Here is a 17,453-nt window from a genome sequence, read left to right on the forward strand (position 1 = left end):
CCCCTGGGGGTACTTGGCCTATCCACAGAGGGTGCTTGAGAAGACTCATGAGACTATACTGGTAAAATGCACATGAGGAGGAACTTGGGGGTACTCCGGGCAGAGCAAAATTCAGTAAGTGGAACAGTAACCGAAAAAGGTTGGGAACCACTGAAATACAGCTATGGTCTCGTTGTAGGCTCAACGTTTGGTTGGCAAAACTACATTCCCCATACTGCGCTAGTGCGCAGCGTCGTGTCGTGAGCTGTCACTCGCCCGGGGAGAAATTAGTATAGCATCTCTGAGCAGTGGACTGACTGGGTGACAGGGACCATACAATGCGTTGAAAAGTATCTCACCTATACCTCTTTATTTGCTATGCCTTCCTTATAGCTATGGACATTCGGATTGTTAAAGGGTGGACTGTCTCGTTATTCTCGTTGGAGACCCGGACTGTTTGTCAATGAGATATGTGGAGTCGCTCTATCCATCGGTGTTAACGCAGAAAATACAAGATGAAGAAGCAATTCAATCGAATGCGACAGCTCGCCAACCAAACAGTGGGCAGGTAAGGACAAATGTATTGAGAAACCCATTCAGTTCTGCAATCTTGTAAGGACTTCGATGTGGCAGAATAGGCTGCCATTATGCTCCATCCGACATCTCGGTCGAAAATTATTTAATGAATCTTATGTGAAGTTACAGCTTTCATATAGCAGATGATCTGTATGCAATACTGCTGGTTTTAGTTTTTCTTTATGCCTAATATGACCGTAATTTATGTAGTCTAACAGTGGTCGCGCGCGCACAATCGGGGAGGGTGAGAAATAATAATGTGACACACTACTTGGGTAACATCACCATTCCAATCTGATGTTGGACTCTTGGACATCGCAAAAGCAAATTATTCTATGCTTTACTGTGATTAAATAGCATAGGCCTGGTGCATAGCCTATGCAATTTAAAGGTCCAGTCCAGACAAATCTCATGTCGCCAATCAAAGGGAGAGTCTTGACGTAAAAAACAATGTTGCACCGCTACTCCTGGGTAATACACCCATGTATTCACTACATTCAAGAGTATTATCCACCATATTAAGATAAAAGACATGTCAAAATTGCATTGCATTAGAAAATCATGAAGCCCACAGTCACAGTACACTCCAGTGGCGTCATTAGGCCTGGGCTTCCAGGACTGCAGCCCCGAATGTTTTTCGTCCAGCCCTGAACCTTTTGATGGTCTTTTGATGCAGGGGCTGGAGCCAAAGTTATTTTCCAATCTTTCATCCTGAACAGAAGCAATATTATTTTTATTTTTTTTATTTTTATTTTTTTCACAGCTCTGACCAGCAAAATAAAGTTCTGAACTGGTTAAAACCCCCAAAAAGTACTGGTTTATATCATTCATTTCTGTTCCTTTTTAAACCTCTGAAATATACTTTTTAATTTTAAATTTTTAAATTTTTACATTATCTCAACATATCATTATTCCACAAGTCAGTGTGAGTAGAGCAGCTTGCTGTGGAGTGGGTAAGCGATTGAATCTGTATAGGAAAGTCGTTAAGAGCAAATATTTTGTATTTTGGTTTAATGATAATGAAAGACAAACACACTCACCAGTCACAGTGTAGGGTGCGAGATGCAACTGACATTTTGAGGAGAGAGGATGGAGGAAGCTTGCCTTGAAGTGCTCAGCATCTTGTTATGATATTCATTATCTGAATTAGTCCAACAGAATTATACCTACGGAGGAGTGGCTTCTATGGAGGAACTTTGAATGTCTTTGAACTTCTGGAAAAAAATATCCGGAATGTAAAATAATGTTATTAACCGGTTCCCATGCTTTTATACGGTTCTGTTCACTTTCATTGTCGGTTCAGGTCCTGTTCCTCAAATAATTTAGTTATTTTGTGGTTTTCGGTTCTGTTCCCTTAACCGGTTCCAAACCTTGATTGCAGGCTCTATGTCTGATATGAGTTCCCATAACAGTGCATCACTTACATACAAGACAGTATGCCATAATTCACCATTAATCTACTGAAAACCTTGTCTTTAGCCCAAACCATTGAAAAGATATGATCCATTTTACCAGAGCTATGTTTTTTTTCTACCACAAATTCGGAGGAACCATTTGATAAACAAACCATGTCCTGGGCCCTTTTAAAACTAGGCTACTAGTGGACTGCTAATTAACTTATTTGTTCAATAACAAATAAGTTTGTTACGTCGTGTTATCTTATTAGCTAACAACCTGGTAACTGGACAGCTAACAACCTGGTAACTGGACAGACAGCTAACAACCTGGTAACTGGACAGACAGCTAACAACCTGGTAACTGGACAGCTAACAACCTGGTAACTGGACAGCTAACAACCTGGTAACTGGACAGCTAACAACCTGGTAACTGGACAGCTAACAACCTGGTAACGTTTCCTCTCCACAGGGAGTGGAACAAAAATAAATACACGTCATTTGCGTAGTGTGTCCCGGGTAGATTTAGGCTATGCCATGTTGTCTTCAGGATATTTTCTGTTTTTATTTTAAGTCAAGTGGATCCATTTCTATTTCTTATGATGGGCTATCATATTATAGGATAATTAGTATGATTGTCAGAAAGAACAGTAGGCTACAGTTATTCCTCATACTTCTTTTATTATTCCACTTCTTTGTAATATTTCTGGTGCAACTGCTTATCTGGTATTTGGTATTTTATTACGATTCCCATTAGCTGTTGCGAAAGCAGCAGCTACTCTTCCTGAGGTCCACACAAAACATGAAACATGACGTAATACAGAACATTAATAAACAAGAACAGCTCAAGGACAGAACTACATCAAATGTAAACGTCACACACAGCCTACATATCAGTACATACACACAAAATAACTGGGTCAAATAGGGGAGAAGCGTTGTGCCTTGAGGTGTTTCTTTATCTATTTTTTTCTAAACCAGGTTTGCAGTTCACTTGAGCAATCTGAGATAGAAGGGAGTTCCATGCAAACATGGCTCTATATAATACTGTATGTTTTCTTGAATTTGTTCTGGATTTGGGGACTGCGTAAAGACCCCTGGCTGCATGTCTGGTGGGGTAAGTGTGTGTGTCAGAGCTGTGTGTAAGTTTACTATGCCATGTACATGTTGATTTTAAGTAATAAAAACGAGAATAGGCTATATTGAAATGCCTGTTCCCTAAATGATTTTGTCATTTTAGTAGTGTGCACAAGCTGCTGGTCAGAGATGGCAAAGGGACTCTCAATAGCTCATAAATGCAAAAGATCATGCCTACTGTATGTATTGTAAGATGACAAGTGTCTGCAACTAGTCAGCCTCAACCACCTTTAGATTTTTCTTGAAGGTGGTGTGACTTGTAGAAATTAATTATTATAACATCAACATAAAAACCTCCCCCTCTGCAGGGCTTTCTTCAAGCCCTATTTTAAAGGGATGGTTCCTCTACACATTAATTATTATTTTATGTATTTTTTAAACAACATTATTAGTGATATAATCTTTACATATTCATCTCAAAGTGTACCAGATTGATGCAGTTAGCTGTTGAAATTAAAATGCACTTCTTCCGGGGGAGGATACCCCGAGACCCCCCTATTAGGGTTCCACCTCTGGATTTTGGCTAAGCCCCCGATGGCCTCAAATCCTAGAAACGGACCTGGTACACTCTTAGAAAAAAATGTACTATCTAGAACCTAAACGGGTTCTTCATCTGTCCCCGTAGGAGAACCCTTTGAAGAACCCTTTTGGGTTCAACAAAGAACCCTTTCCACAGAGGGTCCTACATGGAACCCATTAGGGTTCAACCTGAAACCAAAAAGTGTTCTACCTGTAACCAAAAAGGCTTCTCCTATGGGTCAGCTGAAGAACTCTTTTGCAACTCTTTTTTTCTAAGAGTGTAGACACAGGTTCCATGCCCTGTTCGATGTTTGCATGTACTATATGGACAAAAGGCCTGCATATCAGATAGTCTGAACTGGTGTTCTCTCCTAATTTGAATGTTTATGGGGGAAAGAATGTGCCCCCTATTTTGGGCTCCCGAGTGGTGCAGCGGTCTAAGGCATTGCATCTCAGCGCTAGAGGCGTCACTACAGACCCTGGTTCGGTCCCGAGCTGTATCACAACCGGCCGTGATCGAGAGTCTCATCGGGCGGTGCACAATTGGCCCAGCGTGTTCCGGGTTAGGGGAGGGTTTGGCCAGGGTAGGCCGTCATTGTAAAATAAGAATTTGTTCTTAACTGACTTGCCTAGTTAAATAAAGGTTAAATAAAAAAAGTCTATGAAATACAAACTCTATGTCTCAGTTACTACGGCAACAGCAGAGCCACGAGCACTAGTGTTTTTTATGTCAATGGGGTGAAGGCCATGCAAATACTCTGGGGCCAAATTGAACTGTGACAGGGATACAGTAAGAGAGAAAGGGTGACCAGAAAAGTGGTGAGATTTTAGCTCCATTCCCTCAGTAATCAGGTTTTCAAATTTTTTCTCTTTCTTTTATTTGTACCACTCTACTTCATACGGTAACTAAAAGTCGAACTCATGTCAACAGTGTGTCTTTGTCGCTTGACTGAAAAGCTTTTTTCTGTCACTGTTGCATAACCCAATGCAGAATCAATGTTGTGTTTGTTTAAACTCAACTCCTTATTCTTCAGGTAATGAAAATTGGCAAACAGAACCTGCAAGTCAGATTAAACACAAAGGCGATGATTTATGCGCCACAACCAGATTAACTTGTTTCAGTTCCCAGGTTCATCTCAATTTAACTCCGATACATCCTTGCGGTGGTATAAGTATGTTACAACCAGTTTGTTTTGCATGCCTGGGTCTGACACGATGTTAACGGATGACGCTGGCACACCTACAGGATTTTCTATGTCACACCGTCCATATAGCCTCGCCTGCTGACTTTCACTTCAAGGCTTCGGTGAGTCAATCAGTCGGACACTGATATAGGTGTTCATCAATGCAAAAGGTATTACCTCTCAACAGAGTGGACTTGGCAGGCAGAGGTAATAGGAAACTGTGATGAAAGCAGTTTAATGGCTGGTTATAAGTCATTACTGGAACTCAGGAGGAGTATTGGATCATATCCTCCAACCAGTATCATCAGAGGCATTTAGAAAGGATGAGTCACTATTTAAAGCATTGGGAGGATTCCCTTTTGACCATGGAATGCAATCTGGAGCTAGATTAGATTTGTCTTGCTGCTAGACAGTAGAGTCTTATGTGTGCCTCACGAGAAGCAGAGGAAGTGTTGCTATTTCATTTAGTATCTTCATAAGAAAGTCGAAGCGTGCGTGCTGTACCCCTGCCCTGTGGGTGCGGCCAGGTGTGGTGTGTTTATATCACTGCACACTAGTGATGGCATCAACATGTTGTCCGAGCCAGCTGTGTGTGTCTGTGAATGTGTGTGTGTGTGTGTGTGTGTGTGTGCGTGCATGCACGCACAAGGGTGTGTGTATATGTGTGCATGCATGCAAAAGTGTATATGTGTGTGTGTGTTTGTGTGTTTCCCTGTCTTCCTTGTGAGCTGGCACTGCTGCATGGAGTCCTAGCCCACTGAGGTGTAACACCCCAGTAATGAGTTATAACCTGTATCCTAAGAAGTGGAACAGCAGGGGCAATTAGTCATATTTAGAGGGCAGAGGCTCCAGCGTGGCTCCTGACTGCTGGGGATCCATGTACGTAAATGGGGATGTCTCTGTGACCTTGGCAGCTGCCGGCACTATACCTGGCTTTCACTTGCTGACTCAGTAGGCTATAGGTAGAAGATGCACTTAAGCAAAGGCCTTTTCAATTATATGTTGTTCTATTTTAGCATGGTGAACATGATAGAAAGGTTTCACCCAGTAATGAGTATTTGCAAACCCTGAACCTCCATTATTAGTCCTGTGTAATGGTGTGTTTTACAAATGTGTGTCTGTGTGAAAATGTGTGACGGTCTGTCTTGGCTGTAGCGAGGGAGGCAAAGTCATGAAGAGGAGTGTTTTTATCCGTTCTGGCTGGATCACTATTCTGCTGTTTATTTTTAGCTATCTTCTCAATCACAGTTTTTGTGTTGATTGGACTTTCTGTGAGAGGTGAGGTGATGAATAGGGGAAACAGTTATGTTAGCGGGAAGTAGCGGAAGGCTATCTCTTTAGGAAAGGATGATTTCATCTTGAAAACGGGGAAAAAAATTGATTTGCGTCGGTCAAACCGCTGGGTCAGCAAAGGAAGTGAAAGAAGTTGGGGACTGATAACATTTTTTAAGGAAATGTTTTCCAGGAATGGGGATTTTAGAAATCCTTATCCTCAGAAACAGTCTGGGAAATTGTTTATTTTTGTCACTTTATGATTTGTTTAGACTATCAGACCCTGGAACATTATTTTCCTCCATAAATTTCTGGCCTTACCATTACTGACTGACGGTCATTCTGCCCTGCTATGACTGATGATTAAAGACATTGCATGCCTGCCTTTTTCTCAGGGAAAAAGGCAGGCATGCTACTAATGTCTTCAATTTCGGGGTATCCATGTGCTTTTACTATTTCCCTGTCAAAACTAAGGGAGGGTGTGATGTATAGCTGTGTCTGAACTATTTGATTGATGAACGGGGTCGTCGGCTTTTCTCTGGACCTTGGTCGTGGAAGTTTGAGTGCCATACGGGAGATGGTGAACCCTGTTCAATGCCTTGTGTGAAGATAGGTGACATTACATACCTTGTGGCAGCATGCAGAGTCAGTGACACACATGACAGGGAAGAGAATGATGGGACATGGCTTCCAAACATTGCATGTGGAATCCCCAAGTTGTCTGAGGTCTCATTGAAGACAGATCCAGAGTTTCTCCTCGAGCTGCTGTACTTACAGTAAGCCTATGTCTCTCTGTGACATAATTCTCTGAACATTTACTATCAAACCAGGGAATTTCTTACCAGGGGCAAAGGTTGTGGTTCATCTCAGAGTTTAGTTTTTCCTCAATGTTGAATCAGCGTTTCCTCAATGCTGATACAAGGGCTGGTATGTAGCACTTGGCTGTGTCTGTCAGGGTATAGAATTCCCCAGGGATTCTAAATCCAGTCTGGAATTCCCTGTCAATCCCTGACCTCATATAGCTCTGCATGGATGTCCCCATGGCCGGCACTTCTGTGTCCTTGTATACAAATGAGAGGCATTGTTTTCTTGACATTCAACCCAATTCTAACATTAGCTTTGTCTTGGTTTGAAGACCACCACCACCCAACTGCTGGGTCTTAATGAGAGTATCATTCTACATGTTTCGGATTCAGAGAAATTACTCCATAGGGGTGATTTTAAATGATCCTAGTCTGTTTTTTCATCCTCCCTGATTGCTGGACCATTCAGTTCAAAGATAATGAAACACATTTTGTCAAACATTGTACGCGTAGTGGACTTGATTCTACAGTGCAGTGTATTTCCAGCTTCTGCGTCTAACCCTAGGAAACTCTTTTCCACCTTCTCCTCCCTCCTTAATCCTCCACCTCTCCCTCCTCTCTCTCTGCGGTCGACTTTGTCAACCACTTTGAAAAGAAGGTTGACGACATCCGCTCCCCATTCACTCAGCCTATTGTCCTCTGGTCCCACTCCCCATTCACTCAGCCTATTGTCCTCTGGTCCCACTCCCCATTCACTCAGCCTATTGAGTCCTCTGGTCCCACTCCCCATTCACTCAGCCTATTGAGTCCTCTGGTCCCACTCCCCATTCACTCAGCCTATTGAGTTCTCTGGTCCCACTCCCCATTCACTCAGCCTATTGAGTCCTCTGGTCCCACTCCCCATTCAGTCAGCCTATTGAGTCCTCTGGTCCCACTCCCCATTCACTCAACCTATTGAGTCCTCTGGTCCCACTCCCCATTCAGTCAGCCTATTGAGTCCTCTGGTCCCACTCCCCATTCAGTCAGCCTATTGAGTCCTCTGGTCCCACTCCCCATTCAGTCAGCCTATTGAGTCCTCTGGTCCCACTCACACAGAACGCCTTGACCTGTTTCTCCCCCCTCTCTCCAGATGAAATCCTGCGACTAGTGAGGTCTGACCGCCCGACAACCTGCCCGCTCGACCACATCCCCTCCTCCCTTCTCCAGACCATCTCTGGAGACCTTCTCCCTTTCCATCATCAACTCATCCCTGACCACTGGCTGTGTCCCCTCTGACTTTAAAATGGCCAGAGTCTCTCCCCTCCTCATGAAACCAACACTTGACTCATCTGATGTCAAAAACTATAGAACTGTATCCATTCTTTCTTTTCTTTCCAATGGCTGAGCCGTGAAATGGTAGGCCACACAAGCTCACAGAATGGGACCGCCGAGTGCTTAAGCATGTAGCGCGTAAAAATTGTCTGTCCTCGGTTGCAACACTCACTATTGAGTTCCAAACTGCCTCTGGAAGTAACGTCAGCACAAGAACTCTTCATTGGGAGCTTCATGAAATGGGTTTCCATGGCCGAGCAGTCGCACACAAGCCTAAGATCACCATGCGCAATGCCAAGCGTCGGCTGGAGTGGTGTAAAGCTCACCGTCATTGGACTCTGGAGCAGTGGAAACGCGTTCTCTGGAGTGATGAATCACGCTTCACCATCTGTCAGTCCGACGGACTAATCTGGGTGAACGCTACCTGCCTGAATACACAGTGCAAAGTTTGGTGGCGGAGGAATAACGGTCTGGGTATGTTTTTCATGGTTTGGGCTAGGCCACTTAGTTCCAGTGAAGGGAGATCTTAATGCTACAGCATACAATGACATTCTAGACGACTCTGTGCTTCCAACTTTGTGGCAAAAGTTTGGGAAAGGTCCTTTCCTGTTTCTGCATAACAATGCCAGCGTGCACAAAGCGAGGTCCATACAGAAATGGTTTGTCGAGATCGGTGTGGAAGAACTTGACTGGCCTGCACAAAGCCCTGACCTCAACCCCATCGAACACCTTTGGGATGAATTGGAACGCAAACTGCGAGCCAGGCCTAATCGCTCAACATCTGTGCCCATCCTCACTAATGCTCTTGTGGCTGAATGGAAGCAAGTCCCCGCAGCAATGTTCCAACATCTAGTTGAAAGCCTTCGCAGAAGAGTGGAGGCTGTCAGAGTAGGGATGCCTGGAAGCTGTTTTAGCACTAACTGTAAGTTGCTCTGGATAAGAGAGTCTGCTAAATGACTCAAATTTAAATGTAAAAACGTATGGTAATTTTCACAACTGGGCTTATGAATTGATTGTCCTTTACTTGGAACGTAATCAGTATTGTGTCTCAGCTGCCTAATACAATGAGAAAATGTTTTTGTCCAAGTCAAAATAAATCACGTAGGTGTGACTGACTGGGTTTGAACCCCAGTCATTTGCACACTACAATACTGTGTTAGCCCTTTGAGCTAAAGTCAAGGCATTAGCTCGGGGGAGCTAACACGACTCTTAAGGTCTCAAACCAGATGAATTGAGTGCTGTATTGCTACAGAGGGTTCAGTAGTGGACCAGCTAATGGGAGCTGACAGGTGAGACATTACCTTTATAGTGTGAAGTGTTGCACCTCACCGAGGTGTTGAGAGGCTCTGAGGCACAGTGGGTGAGAACAACCAACACCATCACCTTCTTCACACTCGATGAGTGTGTGTGTGTGTGTGTGTTTGTTAATCATGGCGATAGTGTAGTAATAATGATAGATTCCTGCAAGCAATTAGAGCCGGGCGCTATCTCTGGGCTACACTGTAATTAGAAGAAAATGAAAGGCGCTAGGAAGCTGCCAGAGGGGGCTGGGAAGAGCTGAACACACACACACACACACACACACACACACACACACACACACACACACACACACACACACACACACACACACACACACACACACTAACACCGTATCTCTCTCCCAATAGCATACACACACACTTTCCATCTCTTTTCTCCCTATGCATCTCTTTCTACTTGCTCCACTCATCCATTTACCTTTCCATTTTTTCTCTTCCTCATTCCCTCTGTTTTGACATGTCATTCTGGCATCACTCCTCTTCCCCTGCAGTCTATCCTTCTGTGGAAGGGGGGGTAGCCTCTCCAGATATGGTGGTGCAGAAAATGTGCCTCTGAGAGATGAAACAATCTTGTTTTCTGTGCGTTCCACTGATCATGATCAAACAGGACCTTCTGAATGAATTGCAAGTGGCCCTGTAGTTAGAGGTAGGACCCTGAGTTTTTCCTGGTCAGGTCACATGGTCAGGAAATGCTCAGGGCCTTACCAGTACCTATAGGCCTACTACTGAAATATCGTTGGTTTTAGAGGTTTAGAGGTTTTCGATTTTAGAGTCTCAGTCAAACGTCATCTGACTGAGACAGTTAGATTGTAAGGGCTTCCCAGTGTGTTCCTGTGGGACATCATCCGCCCTCTTCTCTCTGTAACCTTGGGAGGATCTCAGTCAGAGACATTGCTGTCTGCAGCCGATAGTTGCTGCAGCCACTGGAGTGTGAGTCGGATCCCCTTAGGACCATGCAGACGCCACACCCAACCGTTCTCCGCTCTACCCGATGACAGCATCTTCTAGATCAGAGGATGAGAGGTGGACTGGAGGAAGCCTCCTGTCTGGAACAGTGTTTTTCTCCTAGCTGTTTGGCCTGCGTTTATCCACGATGACAGAAATATTAGCTCCAAAATGGCAGCCTTTTTGGTCATTTTGGCTCGTACTTTGATCAGATTCCATGTCTCTCGCTGTCAAGGGGCAAGGAAAGTGAGCGTTTGGCAGAACGTTGCAGCTGTGTAGCGTATCCTCAAAGAGTTATCCATAGGGCTGGTGCAGGGAGGGGAAGGAACCAATGATGTGGTGTGAGTCAGAGAGGGGGCCAATGAGTATTACAGCATTGTATATTCTTCCATCACCGGGGCAACCCAGGTCATTGAGAGCCAGGCGTTGCCTACTCTGGCAATGCCAGTGAGTGGCATCACAACCCGCCACACCTTTCCTGCATGCCCGCCTCTCGCCATGCCAAACTCTGTGATTGAATTTCAACATTACAAAAACAGATAGAGATCCCACCTGGCATGAAAACAAACTGACTGTCTCTGTGAACACACTCGCTAAAATTACTCTACACACACATAAAACCGTCTGACTCTGAAACATGAGTATTTCGTCAACATGAACGAAAAGATCTGGTCTCAGCTAGACAGGAAATGAGTTGGGTTGAGTAACAATCCCAGGGCTCTAGCTGGGATTTGGGTGTTGTAATAATATACGTTAGGCTAAGTGTTGCCTGTTGGGATTGGGAGTATGTATGAATCTCACTCAGTGACTACATCTCCTTTCCAGTACGTTGACGTCTAACTCAGAGTTGTCACATTCTCTATACTGAAGTCTCGACTGCTGCGAGAGCTGCCAGACGAGGTCCCAGAGAAAATACATCACATCATAGTCCTCCTGTCGTCACCTCATATAATTGGTTACATTGGCCATTAATCAGGGATGATTAGAGGATTCAGTGAGTAAACATTTCAAAAGCACTGATGGAACCTCTCGTTCCTGTTATGCCGCATTTCTATTTTTTATTTAACTACGCAAGTCAGTTAAGAACACATTCTTATTTACAATGACAGTCTAGGAACAGTTGGAAACAGACTTTTCTGTTTCCAGCTGCCTTGTTCAGGGGCAGAACGACAGATTTGTACCTTGTCAGCTGGGGGATTCGATCTAGAAACCTTTCGGTTACTGGCCCAACGCTCTAACCACTAGGCTACCTGCCGCCCCTATTGAGGATTTACCCTAGTGTTTTACCCAAGCGGGTCAGACTTTTCTGTTTCCATCTACGGGGGCTGACACCGGTCTCAATGGAAAAGCACCATTAGTGTTTTTACTCTTCTCTGTTATTAGATTAGTCGAAGGTAACACTTTACATTAAGTTGTTCTTATTGTAATTCAGTAGCATTGTAATTACTATAGTAACAACATATTGTTACAGTAGATAGTAAGGAATGGTCCTTATTCCATTTGTGTAATAACAACAAACATGCTCAACTCAATACTATGCAACAACAAAGCAATTACTCATATAATGAGGTTTTATGAGTAATCACAGTGTCAGTCCTCTTCGTTCTTATTTCATTGTAGTTCATAAACATTATCATAAGCCAATGGCGCTTGCATGGTTAAAGATCTCCTTCTCCACCACGCTCCCGTCAAGCAGTGTAAGAGTGAGGAATAAAGGACGATGAGGCTGATGGAAGAGAGAGAAGGAAAGAGAGGGACCATCCTCATTATGTTCACATTACCTCGATGCTCCTCTCAGGGAGAGCTCGAATCATTCCCCGCATTCTAATGGGCAACATTTTTCTTCTTTCATGCTCTTTTCCCTCCACATATCCGTCCTCCAAGGCCGTTTTTCATTCGTTCTAATGGTGGCGTTTGGCTGGCACACTACCTACCCCTGTGGAGTGACATTCGCTGAGCCTAATCTTCTCAGAAATTGTCCAGTGGGGTTGGCTGCCCAGGTGGATAGTCGTTGGTTTCTTTTTCCTTTTACAGGGCTTTTATATTTGGTGCACCATTGTGATCGATACAGGTTGTTTTGAGACTATTGCATATGGGGGGGTTACAGACATTTCTGGGGAGGTACAGATCTCTTGTACAATTGGGTCACCTGTATAAAGGATCAATTAAGGCCTAGATTCAGTCAGATCAATCGTTAACCCATAATAGCCGACGCCGCATAGCTGGTGTTTTGGGTGTGTCGGGGGTGTAACTGCGTTCGAGCTGTCAAATCGGTGAGCGGCTGCTCGTGTGGTCATTGTCACGAAGCCGCTCCAGTCCCACTCCTGTTAGAAGTTCAGAACAAGAAAGTGGAGGCTCCAGATGTAGGATCTTAATTTGACCTATATTGTCACTGCAAAATAATCCTCCAGCAACAGGATTTTAACGTTTTGTGATCGGTGGTTAGGCTATTAGCTGGCCAAAAGTAGGCTACATGAAAACTGCAATACTGTTAATATAACCAAGTGTTTTGTGTGGGTTTTCAGTGAATTTATGTAAATCTCAAAGCTCATCTGTATTTCCTGCGGCGCAGGAAAATTCTCAGCAACAAAAGAGTGATCAAATTGAGATCCTACATCTGTATATAGAAATAACGACACTCAAATTGAAAATCACCAAATAATGAGGATTTCTATCCGTCTAATCTTGGTGTAGATTGCGTCACACATTCCAGTGTTCGAATTTGTAAACACTTCTGCAGATTAATTCTAAATGAGACTCCGTGCAGCCAATGGTAATGTCCACTTTAGGTATAATGCCGGGAGCAGCTTGCGGATTTCAAAGCTTTTAACGGCCGTGATTGACAGAGAGCGATGCTTCGCCTGTCATGTGGGCGCTAACAAGCCGACAGCATGCTCGGTAGTGCTAGGTATCAAAGCCAATCCAGCCGGGGCTGGAGGCAATTGTGAGCTTCGATTGGCCCTGTTCACGCTCCTTCGCCCATGCTCGCATTACCTTCCATTGAAAATGAATGGCTTCCGATGTTTCATCGTGCGACATCGTCCATAGTCAATACGGGCCGTAACACAATTCCACCTCCGACACTGGTAAAAGGAAAGAGGGATACCTAGTCAGTTCGGCTATGGCGAATCTGATTTGAAGATGATGACGAGACCTCATAATTGATTAAAGGAAATGTCATATGCCATAGCTTACAAATGCAGCACGAAATGTTGGTAATCTGACAATACAAAAAGCCCCCATTCATTACAGGGGGTGTGTGTGTGGTGTGTGTGCATGTGTTTTACATTTCTAAATAACCACTAAGATCCTTCCGCCTACCTTTGACTGGAGTTTGCTTTATGAACTCAGGATGCCAAACCTCCTCTCCTCACCTGCCTGTTAAACTTTAATGGCAAGTCAAACCTCTGGGGCTCAGGTGTCAGTGGAGCTGCCATGCCAACCAAGGAGGGCAGCTGTGGGGTACTGGGTAGGTCTACAGAGGAAAGGTGAGGACTGGACTGGCATAGGAGAGAGAGAGAGAGGGGATGTCTGAAGGGAAAAGAGCAGAGGGCTGAAAAACTCTCCCCTTCATTTCCTGCCTCCTGGTCTGTTGCGTATGTCTCTCCTCAGTGCAGCATTAACCCCTTGAGTTGCTAGTTTCTGCTGTCATATCACTTTAATAGGCTCCGGCCCACACGCTCTCATTTCCACACAGGAATACCATGGCAACGGTTGATTTATTCACGCAGGAGGCCACAGCAGTGATGTAAATGTGTTGCATTCCTAGGCACAGATATTAAGCATATTTTAACAACATTATCAACAATATCATCTGGGGAAAACCATCATCTATGAGCATACTTTTCAGAAAGTAGATGTTATAAGCTTTCCAACCCCCACAGATCATATTTTCATTATAGGATATCCTTAGAACAACACAATGGCTATTGTCTCTGTGTGAAAGCTGCTGTTATGGACCTTGGAAAGAGCTCATTGTTTCAAACCTCTGTTTTATTTCAATAATTTAATAATTGAAATCAATACAGAATTTCATTTGAATAATGCTGGAATTGCATTGAGGTGAGCAGTGTGCAGGACTGGACTGTCAGCTTTGTCTTGCTGTGCAGAGATAGAAAAAATTGTGAGCTAGCTCCTGCTGAAATCAGAGACTTCCCTTCCTGGCAGGGGCCTCAAATCTCCTTATCCCCACACACCTTGTAAAGAACAGCATCGTGGCTAATGCTCTAACTGAGCTCAGTTTTCCAACACACAGTACTTCTTCATAATACAGTAACCTAATTGGACAGCGCTGCATGAGCAGAACTATGTGCCCTTTAAAGAAAAATGCAAATGGACTCCTCCTTTTTGGATTTTAACGCTATTATATTGGACGTGGAGACGCTGAAAACTAGGCCACCGGCATCCTCTCAGACTCCACTGTCTGGATAGACATAAGCTTTTCCTTTATTTCTCTTCACTCCATTTTTTAATAAGAGTCGAATACTAAAATAACTCCTCTTGTCCTTGTCAGCATTATAGTGCCCCACATAAAGTGGAGTTCCAATTTGAGTCTTTAAAGAAACTCGTTGGCAAACTCCATTCACTAAATCCTCCATCAAGACAGGATAGTGAAGATGATGAATTGGCCCTTTTATACAGTATCACCGCTTCTAAAGAACCTTAGGTACATATTGTCTGTGACTCTGTGTGTGCGCTATGGTAACAACTTTCCTGTGAAAGACCCCACCAACTCCTGCATTGGAGGAAAAGTAGGTGACACTGACAGACAGACAGTCAGACAGACACACAGACCGCCAGACAGACAGACAGACAGACAGACAAACAGGGCACACTACCCACCCCTACACACCCTCTCACATTCTCACGAATAAACAGGTGTGCTCTTACGGACAGGTAACCCGAGAGAGATCGATGTGACTTTGGTAAGCCCTCCCAGCCTCCCTCTGGGTTTGTGAATTGTTCATGTTCCACGCACTGACAAGGTAGCAAGGTAGTGGAGCTCATTTTAACTCATGGACTTCAGTTGCCCTCTTTCTCTCTCTCTCTCTCTCTCTCTCCAAAAAAAGTTTCCATGTTCGTCTAGAAGCCTCACACAGCACCAATCCTCACTGTAACTCAGAGATGAAAATCTTTGATGAAAGACGAAGATGCCAATGCTTATAAAGTGATAATGAGCCAGTGCACACCAGGGGCAATGTTAGCCCAGATTCTGGCTTCGTTCAAGCCATATTCAACAGCTTTTTAGGAGGAGTGTGGCTCTTTGGAGCCTCCCGCTGCGAGCGGTTTCAGATCAGATAGACGTAAATGGAGGTGGAAGGGGAGATTTAACTCTTACACTGACACAGCTTACCTGTTACCGCTTTATGTGATAGACAAGGCCCTGATGATAATGGCGCCGGAGGAGATGGCTACCGTTTTACGATCCCCTAACAAATTGTGCTATTGTGTGTGTTTTTTCGCATTGTTTGTAACTTATTTTGTATATAATGTTTCAGCCACCCTGTCTTATGACCGAAAATAGCTTCTAGATATCAGGACAGCGATTACTCACCCCGTACTGGAGGAATACTTTTTCTTTAACGAGTCGGATGGGAAGGATTTACTTCAGACGCCCAACAAGGCCCTCATCCTCGTCATTCGCAGGGGAAAGAGACAGAGATATCAGGGATGAAGGTCTGGGTGCCTTGTAAGGATCCAATGACGAGTGGGTAATCTGCCTTTACCATCGGTTCTATTAGCCAATGTACAATCATTGGATAATAAAATAGACGAGCTACGAGCACGTATATCCTACCAAAGGGACATTAAAAACTGTAATATCTTATGTTTCACTGAGTCGTGGCTGAACCATGACATGAATAACATACAGCTGGTTGTAAGCTTTTTCTGCAGGATAGAAAAGCAGCCTCTGGTAAGACAATTTGTAAACAACAGCTGGTGCACAAAATCTAAAAAATGTCTTGAGGTTTTGCTCACCTGAGGTAGAGTATCTCATGATAAGCTGAAGACCACACTATTTACCAAGAGAGTTTTTATCTATATTCTTCGGAGCTATCTATTTACCACCACAAACCGATGATGGCACTAAGACCACACTCAATGAGCTGTAAGCCGTAAATAAACAGAAAAATGCTCATCCAGAGGCGACACTCAAGAGGGACTTGAATGCAGGAAAATCTAAATCCGTTTTACCTCATTTCTACCAGCATGTTAAATGTGCAACCAGAGGGAAAAAACTCTAGACCACCTTTTACTCCACACACAAAGCTCTCCCTCGCCCTCCTTTTACACCAAATCAGTCCCTGGCTTCATCAATAAGTGCATTCGTGACGTCATCCCCACAGTGACCGTACCTACATACCCCAACCAGAAACCATGGATTACAGGCAACATCTGCACTGAGCTAAAGGGTAGAGCTGCTGGTTTCAAGGAGCGGGACTCTAACCCGGAAGCTTATTTGAAATCCCCCTATGCCCTTCGACGAACCATCAAACAGGAAAAGAATCAATACAGGACTAAGATTGAATCGTACTACACCAGCTCCGACACTCGTCGGATGTGGCAGGGCTTGCAAACTATTACAGACTACAAGGGAAGCACAGTCATGAGCTGCCCAGTGACACGAGCCTACCAGATGAGCTAAAATACTTCTATGCTCGCTTCGAAGCAAGTAACACTGAACCATGCATGAGAGCATCAGCTGTTCCGGACAACTGTGTGATCACACTCTCCGTAGCCGATGTGAGTAAGACCTTTAAACAGGTCAACATTCACAAGGCCGCAGGGCCAGACGGATTACCAGGACGTGTACTCCGAGCATGCACTGACCAACTGGCAAGTGTCTTCACTGACATTTTCAACCTGTCCCTGACTGAGTCTGTAAGATCAACATGTTTCAAGCAGATCACCATAGTCCCTGGGCCCAGGAACACTAAGGTAACCTGCATAAATGACTACCGACCCGTAGCACTCACGTTTGTAGACATGAAGTGCTTTGAAAGGCTGGTC

At 44.2% G+C, this 17,453-nt stretch overlaps 1 protein-coding gene across 3 annotated transcripts in view; it reads left to right on the forward strand.

Annotated features, from left to right (window-relative positions):
• Positions 1 to 248: 248 nt before the first annotated feature.
• Positions 249 to 17,453, forward strand: part of LOC106579296 (rho GTPase-activating protein 44) — a 90,584-nt gene continuing 73,379 nt past the window's right edge. For 2 of the 3 annotated variants that reach the window (XM_014159084.3, XM_014159086.3), the window contains exon 1: positions 249 to 547. In XM_014159084.3, the coding sequence (XP_014014559.1) occupies positions 495 to 547 (53 nt within the window). In that variant the 5' untranslated portion in view covers positions 249 to 494. The remainder of the gene's footprint in view (positions 548 to 17,453) is intronic. The other variant, XM_014159089.3, reaches the window with a different exon arrangement.

Source organism: Salmo salar, chromosome 19 (genome assembly GCF_965601325.2).
Source record: "Salmo salar chromosome 19, fSalSal1, whole genome shotgun sequence".
In the NCBI taxonomy this organism is placed as follows: domain Eukaryota; kingdom Metazoa; phylum Chordata; class Actinopteri; order Salmoniformes; family Salmonidae; genus Salmo; species Salmo salar.